At 47.2% G+C, this 15,000-nt stretch overlaps 1 protein-coding gene across 1 annotated transcript in view; it reads right to left on the bottom strand.

The window, feature by feature from the left end:
- Positions 1-15,000, bottom strand: part of dcc (DCC netrin 1 receptor) — a 155,037-nt gene that overhangs the window by 109,184 nt on the left and 30,853 nt on the right. The window contains exon 5 of the mRNA XM_031577481.2: positions 431-585. Within this exon, the coding sequence (XP_031433341.2) occupies positions 431-585 (155 nt within the window). The remainder of the gene's footprint in view (positions 1-430; positions 586-15,000) is intronic.

Raw genomic sequence — 15,000 nt, 5'->3', positions numbered from 1 at the left:
GTGATTAAAGATTAAAGGGGCAGATAGAGACTTAAAAGCCAAATGTTGGTCTATAAAAGGTTAGAGGACCATTCATGTATGTCTGTATTTGTGGCTTATAAACAGCTTAGTGTACATATAAACAGGAACAAAAAGATACAGCTTTATAATCCTCTTACGAGCAATCGGATGATACGCAGTGGTACAGTAATTGAGGTAACAATATACCAGGTAACTGGTAATATACGTGACCAGAGTGGAAAAGGTTTAGTGTCCATCACACAATGTGTAGTCATTTCCACCTTAATGCCAATTATATGATTAATGCATTTATGGTCAGTGTAGTTATGCGTGCAGTTGTGTGTGTGTGTGTGTGTGTGTGTGTTTGTGTGTGTGTGTGTGTGTGTGTGTGTGTGTGTGTGTGTGCCCTCAACCCTTCACACACACTCACCACGATCTGGAAGTAGTCACTAGGGATGACAACCTCTCCATTCTTCACCCAGTGCACCTTGGGATGAGGGTTTCCTGTCACGGCGCATTCCATCTCGATGTCTGTGCTCTCGTAGGCGTACATGTTCGCCGGATAGTTCAGGAACTGCGGAGGCACTGTGGAGACAAAGAGGACTTGTTGGAGACGTCAGCGATCACTCACACATGCGTGTGTGTGTGCCTGTGTGTGTGTGTGTGTGGGTGCCTGGGTGTGTCTGCCTGTGTGTGTGTGGGTGCCTGTGTGTGTGTGTGTGTGTGTGTGCCTGTGTGTGTGTGTGTGCCTGTGTGTGTGTGTGTATGTGTGTGTGTGTGTGTGTGTGTATGTGTGTGTGTGTGTGTGTGTGCCTGTGTGTGTGCCTGTGTGTGTGTGCGCAGGACAGCAAACACACTGTCCTCTGAAGTGATGGCAAACACAGCTGAGATGTGCTGTACACGATCAACAGCGCTGAAATAAGCAGCGCAGACAAAAGGGAAAAGGACAAAGCTGCCATGTTTCAAAATGCCACCTGGACGGTCCTGACAGGCAAACACACACAGCGGCCAAATCAGGCCCAAAACACTGCATGACCCGCAAGCCCTTCTGTCCTCATGGACATAATGGGGGCTTTGTAATTTACCCACAAAGGTGTTTGTGTGTGTCTGTGTGTGTGTGTTTGTCTGACTGCGTTGTGTGTGTATTTGGTAGAAAGGTGGCAAAGGGTGCGTTTGTAGTCATAATCAGAGTCGCCATGTTTTCACCGCATGGCCTCGTATTGAAAGAACCAAACTGTGCACAAAATCGTTGGACCAATTCTCTGTCAAGAAACGCAATTATCGTCTGTTAAAGCATCTTTGAGGAAAACGAGAGAATAACACAAGCAAACTGCAATCACGTTCCCCATTGTTGAAGACCTCTGATTGGATTGGACAACCATTAGCTGAAGTAGCATTCGAGCCGAAATAATAGTTTGCCCATTGAAACTGATTGAGTTCTGAGATAAGCCTGGCTGGAAAAATAATGAGTGGAGCACTGCTTTCATCACGTCCACTGGTACCAGCACATGTGCCCCTCGTTATTAGGGCTAATTATTAACCTCCCCCCCCCAAGTGTCTATCTGTGAGTTTGAGAAAGGGAGTGAGTGAGTAAGTATGTCTGTGAGTGAGTGAGTAAGTGAGTGAGTGAGTGTGTGTGTGTGTGTGTGTTTGTGTGTGTGTGTGTGTGTGTGTGTGTGAGTGTGTGAGTGTGAGTGTGAGTGTGAGTGTGTGTGTGTGTGTGTGTGTGTGTGTGTGAGTGTGTGTGTGTGTGTGTGTGCACGCGCGCGTGTGTGTGTGTGTGTGTGTGAGAGTGTGTGTGCGCGCGCGCGTGTGTGTGTGTGAGGCCGAGAGCGAAATAAAAAAGCGTGTGAAAAGAGGGTGCACATGACTATGCATGCGCCTATGTTTCCTGAGCAACAACAACAGAGACGCGCGCGCGGATGGAATTCTGTGCATCAGAAAGTGAGGGAACAAATGGCGCTGTCACTCAGAGCCACGGAGGAACGAGGAGTAAACAGCCAGTAGAGATGTTACACGCGGAGGCAGATAAAGGCTGCTGAGTGACAGATAGGCGCAGCAGATATGCAAACATCCTAACGCCGCGCCGCTACGGAGCGGAGGGAGGGAGGGGATTCGGCAGAGGAGAAGAGCCATCTGTGCGCCGGGAGAAGTTTGAGTTTCTTTTTTTTTTTCATTATTCATCCTTTCAGTGTGACATGACAGCACCAGAGGAGACAGGGAGACACAGGGAGACACAGGGAGAGGGGGGGGGGATCACACGGGGAATGAACGAGAAAGAGGGAGAGGGGGGGGGGAGTGAGAGAGAGGGAGAGAGGGAGAGAGGCCGACGAACTCTGAGACAGGGGTGAAAGAGAAGGAACAGTCACGACGAGGACAGACTGAGAGTGAGAGGAGAGAGGAGAGAGGAGAGAGGTGAGAGGAGAGAGGAGAGAGGAGAGAGGAGAGAGAGGAGAGAGGAGAGAGAGGAGAGAGGAGAGAGGAGAGAGGGAGAGAGAGGAGAGAGGAGAGAGGAGAGGGGAGAGAGAGGAGAGAGGAGAGAGGAGAGAGGAGAGAGAGGAGAGAGGAGAGAGGAGAGAGGAGAGGGGAGAGAGAGGAGAGAGGAGAGAGAGGAGAGAGGAGAGAGGAGAGGGGAGAGAGAGGAGAGAGGAGAGAGAGGAGAGAGGAGAGAGGAGAGAGAGAGGAGAGAGGAGGGGAGAGAGGAGAGAGGAGAGAGGAGAGAGAGGAGAGAGGAGAGAGAGGAGAGGAGAGAGGAGAGAGAGGAGAGAGGAGGGGAGAGAGGAGAGAGGAGAGAGGAGAGAGAGGAGAGAGAGGAGAGAGGAGAGAGGAGAGAGAGTGGAATGGAAAAGAAAAACAGAAAGAAAAAAAACAGAAGAGAGACAAAGGAGATTGAGGAGAAACAACCTGGTTGAGAAAGAGTGGGGTGAGAGAGAGAGAGATAGAGAGAGGGAGGGAGAGAGAGATAGAGAGAAGGAGAGAGATAGAGAGAGAGATAGAGAGAGAGAGAGAGAGAGAGAGAGAGAGACAGACAGACAGACAGACAGACAGACAGACAGACAGACAGACAGACAGACTCCGGCTGAGACTCTGTCAGGTAGATGGCCTCCACCCCCCTCAACTCAACTCCTCCCACTTCTCCTTCTGTCTCTCTCTCTGTCCGCTTTCCCCTAACTCTCTCACTCTCCCTTTCTTCCACTCTCTCATTCTCTCACTCTCCCTTTCTTCCACTCTCTCATTCTCTCATTCTCCCTTTCTTCTACTCTCTCATTCTCTCACTCTCTCTGTCTGCCACTCTCTCTAGTTCTGTGTCTTGCTGGGCTGCTTTAATCTCTACCTCTCTTCCTGTTTTCCTCCACCCTGCTCTCTCTCTCTCTCGCTCTCCCTCTCTCCCTCTCTCTTTCTTTTACATTGCTTACCCTCCTCTTTCGCACTCGCCGTAGACTGCTGACACATTCGCACTGCAGTGAAATGGGGGGCTGGCGTCAAGCCACAGAACCTTTCATGATGAAAAAGGAAAACAGGTAAATCAGGAGATGAAATAAATCCACCTGCTGGGTGCGAAGGCATTGTGTTGCTCGGAGAGACAGCTGCTAAGAGGGGGGGGGGGATGAAGCTCCGGAATATTCTAGAGACAACTGCCAGTACAAAGACCGGGGCTTTTCTTTTAAGGACACCCAGACACAGACACACACGCAAACAAACAACCACACATCTGTCAAAGGAGACGCATGCCAATAACGTGCCGGTCATTAAATGCACACATCTGGATCTTCCTCTGTGTCTTCCTCTTGGTGCACCACACTATTCTTTTCATGGACTCGCTTTTTCCTTTGTCTCATCATTTTCTCTCTCTCTCTCTCTCTCTCTCTCTCTCTGTCTGTCTGTCTCTCTCTCTCTCCCTCTCCCTTTCTCTCTTTCTCTCTCTCTCTCTCTCTCTCTCTCTCTCTTTTGGTCACTTCCTGTTAAAATGGTTTATGCTCTTGGCAAATTGACTCTCTGGCCCAGTCTGGTAAAAAAAGCAAGAGAGGGGAAATAAGCTCTGAGCTGAGAGTTGCAGCCAGGCCACTGGGCCCCGTCTAACCTGTGTGCTAATCGATGGCAGTAGAAAGGGAACGCTCCCCACCCTCCGCAGCGGCCCACCCCGGAAATGCTGTGTGCTCGCTCCGGCGCTTGCCAAGAGCAGATAGCCGTGCCTCGGAGTCGTCTAGCCACTTAATTAATTGTGCTGTTGTTGTGTGTCGGATCGCGACGCCCTCCCTCTGTGGAGGCACAGACGCACACAGAGCTATTATATAACGTCCAACAACCCACCGGTGCCGTGCTAACACTAACACTAGCCCTGACATGTGGCGCCATCGCTGGGGTCTTGATTTCAGAGAGTGCGTGTCCATAGGCACACAGCGGGTGGTGCTACACCACGCATCAATATACCATTAGCCATGGTGTTACTTTATCAGTGGTGTATTGCACTAATTAAGCCATAATGATTTCCTTTAAACTGTACACCCTGCATTTTCACTCAAAGCTATGTACTAAACTGCCAATTACTGGTAGCTGTAATGAGGGGTTAGAATGCAAAGAGCGTTTTCAGGCGTTTTTATGCATGTACGTGTGTGCGTATGATCTGTGTGTGCAAAGACATCAACCTGTTGTCTCTAAACATTTCCCATGTAAGATAAAACTAGTATATGAAGGGCATCATTGTCTCATTCAAGATAGTTGAAGATACAAATATTCCCATTTCTTTGGATTGTTCTTGTGCAAAAAAGAATTATCACTATTCCCTTAAAGATATAAACAGAACAAAAGCTAAAGCAGACAAAGTGTTAAAAGCTTCATAACGGGTAAATAAAAAAAACAAAAAAAACATGATGACCCCCCCCCCCACCGATAGCCACACAAACCTCTTCTCTAGGGAATTAGAATGACAAACTCTTCAGCCTGTATGTGTGTGTATGTGTGTGCATGTGTGTGTGTGTGTGCATGTGTGTGTGTGTGTGTGTGTGTGTGCATGTGTGTGTGTGTGTGTGTGTGTGTGTGTGCATGTGTGTGTGTGTGTGTGCATGTGTGTGTGTGTCTGCATGTATGTATGAGTGTGTGTGTGTGTGAGTGTGTGAGTGGCGATCTTGTACGCTGCGGTCATAATGACTTTCCCTTGGCCCATTGAAATGGAAATGTGTGCATCGGTCATTAGAATAAACATCTGGCGTGTGGGCTCTCTGGTGAGGGGTGCTCCATGCTAATACTGCCCTACTGTGGAGAGGGTCTCCTGGGGGGGTCTTATGCTGAGGTGGGCTGGGTGGGGGTCACCATGGGGGGGGTTTGAGGGAGGTGGGCGGGGGTGGCCGGGGAGAGTTAATAACAGACAGTCTCACGTCAGCCAGCCATCAAGCCAAACACTCATCTTTGAGGATCCACTTGGTGGAAATGAGCCTGACCAGAGTGTGAGTGTGTGTGTGTGTGTGGGTGGGTGGGAGGGCACGTCTGTATGACACACATCACAGACCGCAAACACACCCCTACTTATCTCTGTGTGGATGGGGATGTGTTGTTATAACGACGAGGGCCCCCTGTTTTTTAGTTTAGTTTTTTTTTTCGATTTGTATTGCCAAATGCGGATGCGTTTTTAATAATGAATGAGCGGCTGAGCGAATGGCTGGCAGGTAGAAAGCTGAGGCGCGCTGCACTGCACTGAGTCGAGGGGGATTAGAGATTATAATGACAACATCCATTCAGGGCTCGTTACAGCCCGAGTGGACGGCATTTCAAAACAGCTACTAGAGAGCGTTCGTTAAAAATGCTCTTTTTACCCCCCCCCCCCCCATTTTTCTTCATGCCTTTGTGATTTTTAATGAATATGCAAATAGTCGCCCTCCTAGTCGACCTAGATTTGCAGAATCGCTCCTGATATCAAATCAGAAAAAAAAAATTACATACCGTAAATATTACAATTTTTATTCCAACGATGCATCTCCTATGACACAGCAACAACTAAGGGCACCATACTAATCCTGTCAATCAGTATTTCTTTCCAGGCAATTAAAAGGCTTATATCTGCAGATCCACTTATCATGGAGAAGGATTTTCAATGTCGCGAATATATCATTTCTCCTGTCAAAATTACCACTTTAGTGAATTACACTGTACTAATCTCTACACCCAGTGCTCTTTTTAAGGCCCCCATAAACTGCACAGTGTCTATGGGCTTCATGTAAAAGTGGATTGCGGGACGCCCCTAATCCGGCATGACATGTGTAACTGACCGTAAAGCACGGATGTGATCCCACCATTACTGTAGGCCCCTCGGGCCTCGGAGCTCACAGCTGAACTTTTGACAGGCCAATAAAAGGTCCATAAAAGGTCTGTATGCTGGCCGAGACCCTCTGCTGTCATGTCACCGTCTCCACGCGGGAAAACGAGGGGGGGAGTCAGAGGTTATTCAAACAGCAAAGACCACTACATTTTATAACGACAAAAACGATAAACGATAAAATTATACAACAAAAATTGAGGAGAGTTTGGTTTAATTAGAGGGAAGTGTCATCAGTCCAATGGCATATTCCACCGTGAGATGTCTGCTTGTGTCTGAAGGCACTGCAGCAACACTGTAACTGTGAGAGAGCTGACATAAGCCAAGCATTTCATGGGATTTCATGCTAATATTGTAAGTGAATGTCAGCCTCCAAATATCCTCCATAAGCCATGTGGGTGGAGAAGACAAGCCTGCTCAGCGGAGGTAGAAACAGCAGTTGGTGTAACACGGTTGCAGCTGTTAAGTCAATGTGCAATGCTTGATCAGATGCGCTTGGGAGCTAGTTTTCAGACGTACTAGCAGACAAGCCTTAGTTGGCCCACAACAGGCACTGTGTGGGCCCTAAACTGGCCATGTGTGCATGGCTTTGAATGGAGAGACCTGACAGGGCCCTAGGCTGTGTGTAGACTTTAGTCGTTATGGAACCCAGACAGAGAGTTGCAAATATACAAGCACATTATGACTTCCAGTTCCAAATTGGTTATTTTTACGCTATTTCAGTTTTTGTCTTTTATGTTATGAAATCCATTGGCAGGACTACAGTCATAGTCCAGGTTCATTTGCAGGATTCTTTGATTAAGAGTAATCCGGGTTTAAGGACAGATTAAGTAAAATGAGGATTTGTTTTAGTTGGGCGGATTTGGTACGATCTGGGTCATTCTTGGGGCAAGCTGGAAGATGGTCAGGCGTCTGGTGGCTGTCTCGGATCATGAGTGTCGGGGCCGGCCGACAGGGTCCGGGGGCCAGACAGTGATGTGTGATGAGGCCCTGCTCTCTCTCTCTCTCTCTCTCTCTCACTCTCTCTCTCTCTCTCCGTGCGCTGCGCTGGCGTTCGCCTGAGCTCATGTCAAAAACCGCTGCAGAGAGTCTGTGCCCTCGTCACGGCGGAAGCTCGGGGCGCGTCAAAGCATCTGCCGCTGTCAAAGCGAGGCGCTTGCCCTGCCATCTTCCATGACGGGGAGATAAGACCCCCCCCCCCGAATAAACAACTAAACATACCAAACAAACAAATAAAACACAAACACAAACAAAAAGACAAGCTGTCTAGTTTTGTTTAGTTTTTTTTTTAAAGAAAAAACTCCAGACTACTGTGAATCCACTCTTATGTTTCGTTTCTTACGTTCATCAGATCTGATTAATCGTACCGATCAAGCCGGTACTCAGCAGGTCCGGAAACCTCATTTGTTTTTGCCAAGCTCTGATATGATATTTATTGAATTGGGGGAAAAGGCACACAGTCTCCCCTACTGTGAGAAGGCCTGCCAGACGGCTAAATGTTTGCCCACACAGGGAAAACAATTCTCTGAGTTCGCAATTAATCATCATTGACCCCATGCTGTTTATCCGCCGACTGTGGGGAGTGCTTGCGTGCGTGTGTGTGTGTGTGGTGGGGGGTCGACTTAGTCCGTTCTGACAATTACCGTCAGCTGTCTAATGAGACTGAGGCCAGGTACACTGTCTCTCTGCAAATCAGACTACGTGCAAAGCATGATGGCAGCCAAATCAATAAAAAAACAATCTGTGCTATTTAGGACAGATCTATAGAATACATTTAATATTGACCGCTTTCACATAAGGCAAATATTATTCTGAGAGCGACTAAACTGAGTGGGAAGGCAGAGAAAGAGACTCGGAGAGAGACAGCCGACATTAAAAAATGGAGCCGCTGACATTTTCTTTGGCAAATTAATTGGGCTGTTTAAGGGCTTAATGAGCTCCATTGAAGTCATCATTATTGAAAATAACAAACATTCATTACCCAAATCACGGTCAGCTGCTTCCATGCGGCTGCATCTTTTCAATAATACATGATGGATTCGCGTGGGAGGCATTCTCTTCGGAGTGAGTCATGGCATTAGGTCTGCTATCGCTGCATGTGTTTCAGACATAAATGTCGCATTTAATGCATTAGGAGAATGTCAACAGTGGATCATTTGCCATAGTTGATGCAGGATCAATGGAAGCTTTAGCGCAGGTTCTGCCCTGAGGACTATAATGCTATGTCATTCATTCATTCATTACTCCTGACCAATCACCCGCCTGCACCTGTCTGTAACATGACTCAAGCTTTGGTCCGTGTCTGGTTGTCTGGGCAATAGGCTCCACATCTGTCTGGTTGTCTGGGCGATAGGCTCCACATCTGGCGTGTCGAACTGGCAGGATCTGTGAAAGTGTAGACGCTCCAAGACCTGGACTGAGGATGGGGGCCTACGCCAAAGACGCTTTAAATTTCTACAGAATTGTTATCTTACAACTTGTAAAATCCCTTTGAGGATTAAAACGGTGTGCTTTCACTCCTGCTTCCCCAGTCTTTCTGGTACAGCTCTAGTCCAGGTATCAGCATTGGGAAGTGGAAGCTTTTAAGATGTCTGCCCTGACACATCATATTCCATTTATAACAACTGTGTTGAACCACATCACAGCCACATTAGAAATGGTAATCTCCTGGCCCAATCTCAGCTAGTGTTTAATGAGCAATGTAATCCTAATCCGTCACCCTGTGTCTGGGATTTAATTAGACTGCATTTTCCTGATAATAATACAAAAATAATAATTACTCTAATCTAATACAATACAAATCTTTCATCGTGTGGCTGGCTCCATCCACCTGGCATGGTGTGTATCCTAAATCTCCACCAACCATTTTTTCACCCTCCTATATGCTAACAGCAGATGAGCTCATCTTGTGAGGCAGCTGCATTAAGTCTCCTGGATTGTACACACGCCTTATCTTGGCACTTTGAGGCTTATCAGGGGAGAGACTGGGTGAAATTATTATTTTTCCTTTCGCTTCTTCCCTTCTGTTATATCTGCACTTTATCACTTCCTTGCCTCCCATTCGGAGAGAAAGAGGAGCGCAGCTTCCTGTGGGAGCCGCCGGAGCTTCTGGGAGCTCCAGGCTTTTAAGAATCACAACAAAAGGTAATGGTGTTAGTCAATGCGGCGCATTGATAAGAGAGGATTCAGGAACATCTTTTTTCTTCTCCTTTTTTTGTGTGCTCCAGAGCACATTGAGTGTGCTGAGGTTATTTATTTGTTTATTTAGTTGTTTATAGCAAACAAAAACATCCAGGCCTATTTCGTATGGTTGTGAAAATGAATCATTACTTGGCATTGTTGGGCCATGACGTCTCGCAGAGAGAGGACAGATTTGACAAGCATCCACCTCTCCCTCCATTTCTGTGTCTTTCACTCTCTCTCTCTTCCTCTCCCACAAGCACACACACACCCATATACAAGCGTGTGTGTGTGTTTGTGAGAGAGGAAGATATATATATATATATATATATATATATATCCTCTAAACATCTGAGTCTTTCAGTAAGGCCAGCCCATGGCTTCCCTGTGAGACTGTGGGTGTTAGTAGGGTGAAAGGGCCTCGGGTTGGTGATGAGTTGACTTCAGAGGCTTGAGGCTCCAGGGCGGAGGCATGTGGTAAGGCTACTTCGGGGCGAAAATGGTGATGCAACTCACCGAAAGATCCGCAAAAGGGCGGAGGAGCCCGCCGCCCACGGGTTCGAGACGAATTTAGCTCGCCGAGGACAAGGTCCTGGTGCGGGCCGGGCGGTGAGTTATGGAGACAAAGACTAATGGATGCCTAAAATAGCCCTTATCGTTATGTACAGTACCGATCAGTGATGAATTGGGGCTTATCACTGCCAGTAATTGGGGTGTCTGCTTGCAGGCATTCTATACATAATTTTCATTGTGAGGAATGAGGGGAAGAGAGGAAGAGCGAGAGAGAGGTTAAAAAAGAGAGAGAGGGGAGGGGGGAGAGAGAGACAGAAACAGCGACAGAGAGAGAGAGAAGAAAGAAAAGGGCAGAGAAAGGGAAGGATAGAGAGAGAGAGAGAGAGAGAGAGAGAGAGAGAGAGAGAGAGAGAGAGAGAGGAGAAAAATGCTGAGTTCAGAGGCAGAATGTAAACAACACAAATCGACCATATTGATCATGTTCCTTTGTGTCCTCGATAGCTACGTGTACAGATTAGGACTCATTTACTTTTCAACAACACTGCTGCTGAATCGCCACTCCATTGATATCCCATCATGCCAAGCAGCCTGAAATCTCTCCAGCTCTGTGTTTCTCTTCCTTCATCTCTCTCTCTCTCACTCTCTCTCACTCTCTCTTTTTCAGCCTCTTCTTGCCTCTCTCTCTCCCTACATATGACTTCAGGTGAACAGGTTGCTTAGTTTTAATATTGCATCAGACAAGAGCATGTATTTTTCAGCAGTGCTGGGTCATGAAATTTGCCAGGCTCTTGGCTGTGTTGCTTTGCCACAGGGTACCATTGCCTTGAGGCATTGTGGGGGGTGGGGTGGTGGTGGGGGGGGATGAAGCAATTACAAGAAAGCTACAGGCCCTGATATGTTCCGCATTTACACCGAAAACACTGATTCCAGAGATCAGGATAATAAGTATCCACTATATTGTCTTTCGGGGGTCGGGCAGGAGAGAATGGAGGGAATGTATTCTCCGGGGGGAGATGGTCCGTGAGCGGGGTCTGTAGGGAGTGGACTCCGGAGGTGAGTCATCTCCCAGAGAAACCTGCCCAGCAAACAGGCACAGGGGAAGCAAACAGCGTGACAGTGCATTAATGAGGAGCGTGCCAGGCCATCTTAATGATGCAGGAGTGACATCAGCGCTGACGAAGGGTGAGAGGCTCAAGTGTGCTTTGGTGTGGGGGGGGGGGGGGGGGGCAGGGGAGAGCGTGCATCACCCAAGAGGACATCACACACTCGGTACTCCCCTAGCACTCACTATCTCCACAATCATCACTCCGTGAGAGTGAATGAATCTCAAGTTACCCTAACAATACACATGGGAGATATGTTGTTGCAGTCTTTCTAATAGCCCATCAGGAACTGTGTGTATTACTATGTACATAAATACATTACACAGCGCCAAACTAGGTTACAGAGGAGCACAAGTGATTTCTGCTCTGATTACTTTGGGACATTGACAGCATACCTCAGATGGTTTCCTCTGTCATATTTAACTGCTGCTATCATATTTATTTTCTAACTGGATCTATTTACTTTAACGGGGCCCATTAATATCAACTTGCCTAATGGAAATGAATCTCAGCCGAATTAAACTGCCTTAATGCTCCCTGCGACAAACAAGCATAGTGACGCCGCCATATGTTTCACCGCGCAAGATGTGAACAGCAGCACAATCAACCACAAAAAACAGGCCCAATTCACCACACAAATCACAAGCGTAAGTGTTTCCCGTGTACTATCTGATGCGGTCCATCTTTCACTAGGAGAGTTAAGGGGGGGGGGAACTGCAGGTCCATCTGAGTCCAATTCAATGCACGCTCTACTCTCTTCTAAGAACAGCAACAAAAAAAAAGAAAAACGGAAAAAAAGAAAGCGAAAACCTATTACTGTCCCAGCATCCATCTTCCAGCCCAGCCTATCTGTATTATAGCCGGGCCCAATAAAGGAAGTGTCACACGTATCTACTGCCACCCAAAGCTTTCCTCCAAATCTTAAATCCCTTTAGGTTGCGAGAGCCAAAATAAGCCCAAATGGGCAGAGGGCAATAGATGAGAGGGAACGATTATATTTACGTCCGCTTGTCAACGGACTTACATAATCTGCTACCGCGACATGAAAAGAAAATACCCTTCATACATGGTGGGTCTATAACGAGAGCTGTGTGGAGAGGAAGAGGCTGCTGCGATGGGGCGTCTTCCACTTTGAAGCCTCTACAGGTTCCTGTCGATAGCAGAGAGGGGATAACGGTAGCGACGAGCCCAGCATGGATCGATGTTGACTGATAGGCCACAGGTTGGACATCATAAACAGCGGCTTTCCCCCTCAGTAATCTCTTAGAGAAGTGCGCTCGGTGGCGAGGGTGACAGTGGGGTGGGTGGGGGGGAAGCTCAGGGTAGCAGACACTTAGCCCCCATCAGGGCAGCGGATAAAAGCTGTCAAACTGCACGCCGATCACGCAACTGGCCCGCGGCTTCAAATCTATCTCCAGCAGGGGCAGGAAGAACACGCTGCAGCTGAAATGGGTATTTACTGTGGCTCAGATAGTGCAGCACATGCAGTCCAGAGACACATGTAGTCCAGAGACACATGTAGTCCAGAGACACATGAAGTCCAGAGACACATGTAGTCCAGAGACACATGTAGTCCAGAGACACATGAAGTCCAGAGACACATGTAGTCCAGAGACACATGTAGTCCAAAGACACATGTAGTCCAAAAACACATGCAGTCCAGAGACACATGTAGTCCAAAGACACATGTAGTCCAAAGGCACAGAGAAATGAAAGAAACTCCTTTCATAAACAATGTTAGCATTAGCAACATTAGCACTTTCATTAGCTAGCACACTCTCCAGCCTGTGCTTCAGGAACAGGTCTTCCTCTTCTTCTTAATAGCTACAGATTTCAGCACGCAAATCCAATTCTTATCCAAACCACTGGTCTGTGTGCACACACAGCAATGAATGAGCATCCAACAACACACACACACTCTGTGTTTGTTGTCGGAAAGAAGAGTGTGTAATATATGCCGGGTATCCTGCGGATGCAGTGTAATTGGATTAATTGAAATAAAAGGCTTTTGGTGGAAGCACCCTGCCATGCGTAACTAACGAGATTGAGGGTGATTAATTGAAGAGGAACAGGATCTCCGACACGTGTGTGTGAAGATTAGGGAAACAGAATGCTGGGTCTTCGTTGGAGGCGGTTTTACACCCAACCCTGGGTGTTTGTCTTGGGGTGTGTTTATGTGTGTGTGTGTTTATGTGTGTGTGTGTGTGTGTGTGTGTGTGTGTGTGTGTGTAGCGTGCCGTCAGAGATATCTCTTTGTCTTTTAAACAAAGACTCAAAATAAGATATTCTTCAAGGCCTCCTGTACTAGTCCCCAGGTACTTAAGTAGAGCTCAAAGTAAAAAAATACCAAATTAAATAAATCCCAGGAGTTTATCTTCGACATTATGCCATCGGCTGCCCTGTCGGAATATGACGAAACGTGGTCGACTCCCGTCAGCAGAAAAATAAAAAGCCAAAGCCGTTGCCTGTTTTGCTTCGTTGTTTTCATCACCCACATAATCCCCATCGTGGCGAACGCAAACACACAGCTGCAACGCCTGCCCACGGCTGATGCCACGCATCTGGGTGGCGTGCCAAGTGACGAATAAACACTCTACCCTCTCTGCTATGAGGCCGTGTGGACTCAAACCTGCCTCAGTCAGTGATGATGTCTATGGTATCTGACTGCCTCAGTCAGTGATGATGTCTATGGTCTCTGACTGTCTCAGTCAGTGATGATGTCTATGGTATCTGACTGTCTCAGTCAGTGATGATGTCTTTGGTATCTGACTGCCTCAGTCAGTGATGATGTATATGGTCTCTGACTGCCTCAGTCAGTGATGATGTCTATGGTCTCTGACTGCCTCAGTCAGTGATGATGTCTATGGTCTCTGACTGTCTCAGTCAGTGATGATGTCTATGGTCTCTGACTGTCTCAGTCAGTGATGATGTCTATGGTATCTGACTGCCTCAGTCAGTGATGATGTATATGGTCTCTGACTGCCTCAGTCAGTGATGATGTCTATGGTCTCTGACTGCCTCAGTCAGTGATGATGTCTATGGTCTCTGACTGCCTCAGTCAGTGATGATGTATATGGTCTCTGACTCTAGCCTATGGATGGTGGAGGTCAGATGTGATGTCATGTGATAGATCAAGGTATATTCAAGTACGTACAACTATAGACATTTCATCTTATTCACAATGGGAAGTAAGGACGGAAGATAGGGAAGAATCCAGCAGCAGGTTTGTCAAGAAGGCCTAAATAAACCGTCAAATGTACTAGAATCTAAAAAGCTCCTGAAACTCTGTCCTTCTCTCTCTCTCTCTCTCTCTCTCTCTCTCTCTCTCTCTCTCTCTCTGTCCTTCTCTCTCTCTCCATCCCTCTCTCTCTCTCTCTCCTTCTCTTTGTTATGGTCTCTCTTATTTCCCCTCATACTCATACAATAACTCCATTCGAGGCTCCCTCAAAGTGTCTCTTCAGCTGTGTCTAGATTAGCCTAATTGATGCCTGCCAGTGCATAGCATACATCTTCAAGGGCAGTTTTTTTTTCTGAACTTTCAGAATCTTCAGAAGAACCTCGCTCATGTTTTTCCGCACAGTTTCTCAGAGCCACAGAGGGCATCCTTAGAGTGGCAGGTGTGACACTAAACCTACGAACACAAATGTTGAACTGGATGACATTTAGCCCTGTGTCTTCAGCGGGGCGGCAGCAGTTTCCCAGACTGTGACTTTTAATAATGTAAAACCACTCCATATCAATATTTCATCAAAGTGAGCAAACATTAAAGCATTAAAGACCTATTCAGGGCAACCATTTTCACATGGGATATCGAAACTGCCTCATTTGTTCCTCCCCTAAGTCACTGGGCCCCAAAGTCATCTATCATTTGTGTGTGTGTGTGTGTGTGTGTGT

Source organism: Clupea harengus, chromosome 12 (assembly GCF_900700415.2).
Source record: "Clupea harengus chromosome 12, Ch_v2.0.2, whole genome shotgun sequence".
NCBI classification, from domain to species: Eukaryota; Metazoa; Chordata; class Actinopteri; order Clupeiformes; family Clupeidae; genus Clupea; species Clupea harengus.
Note: the sequence above shows the minus strand (reverse complement) of the source record. Positions and strands in the feature narration are given on the sequence as shown.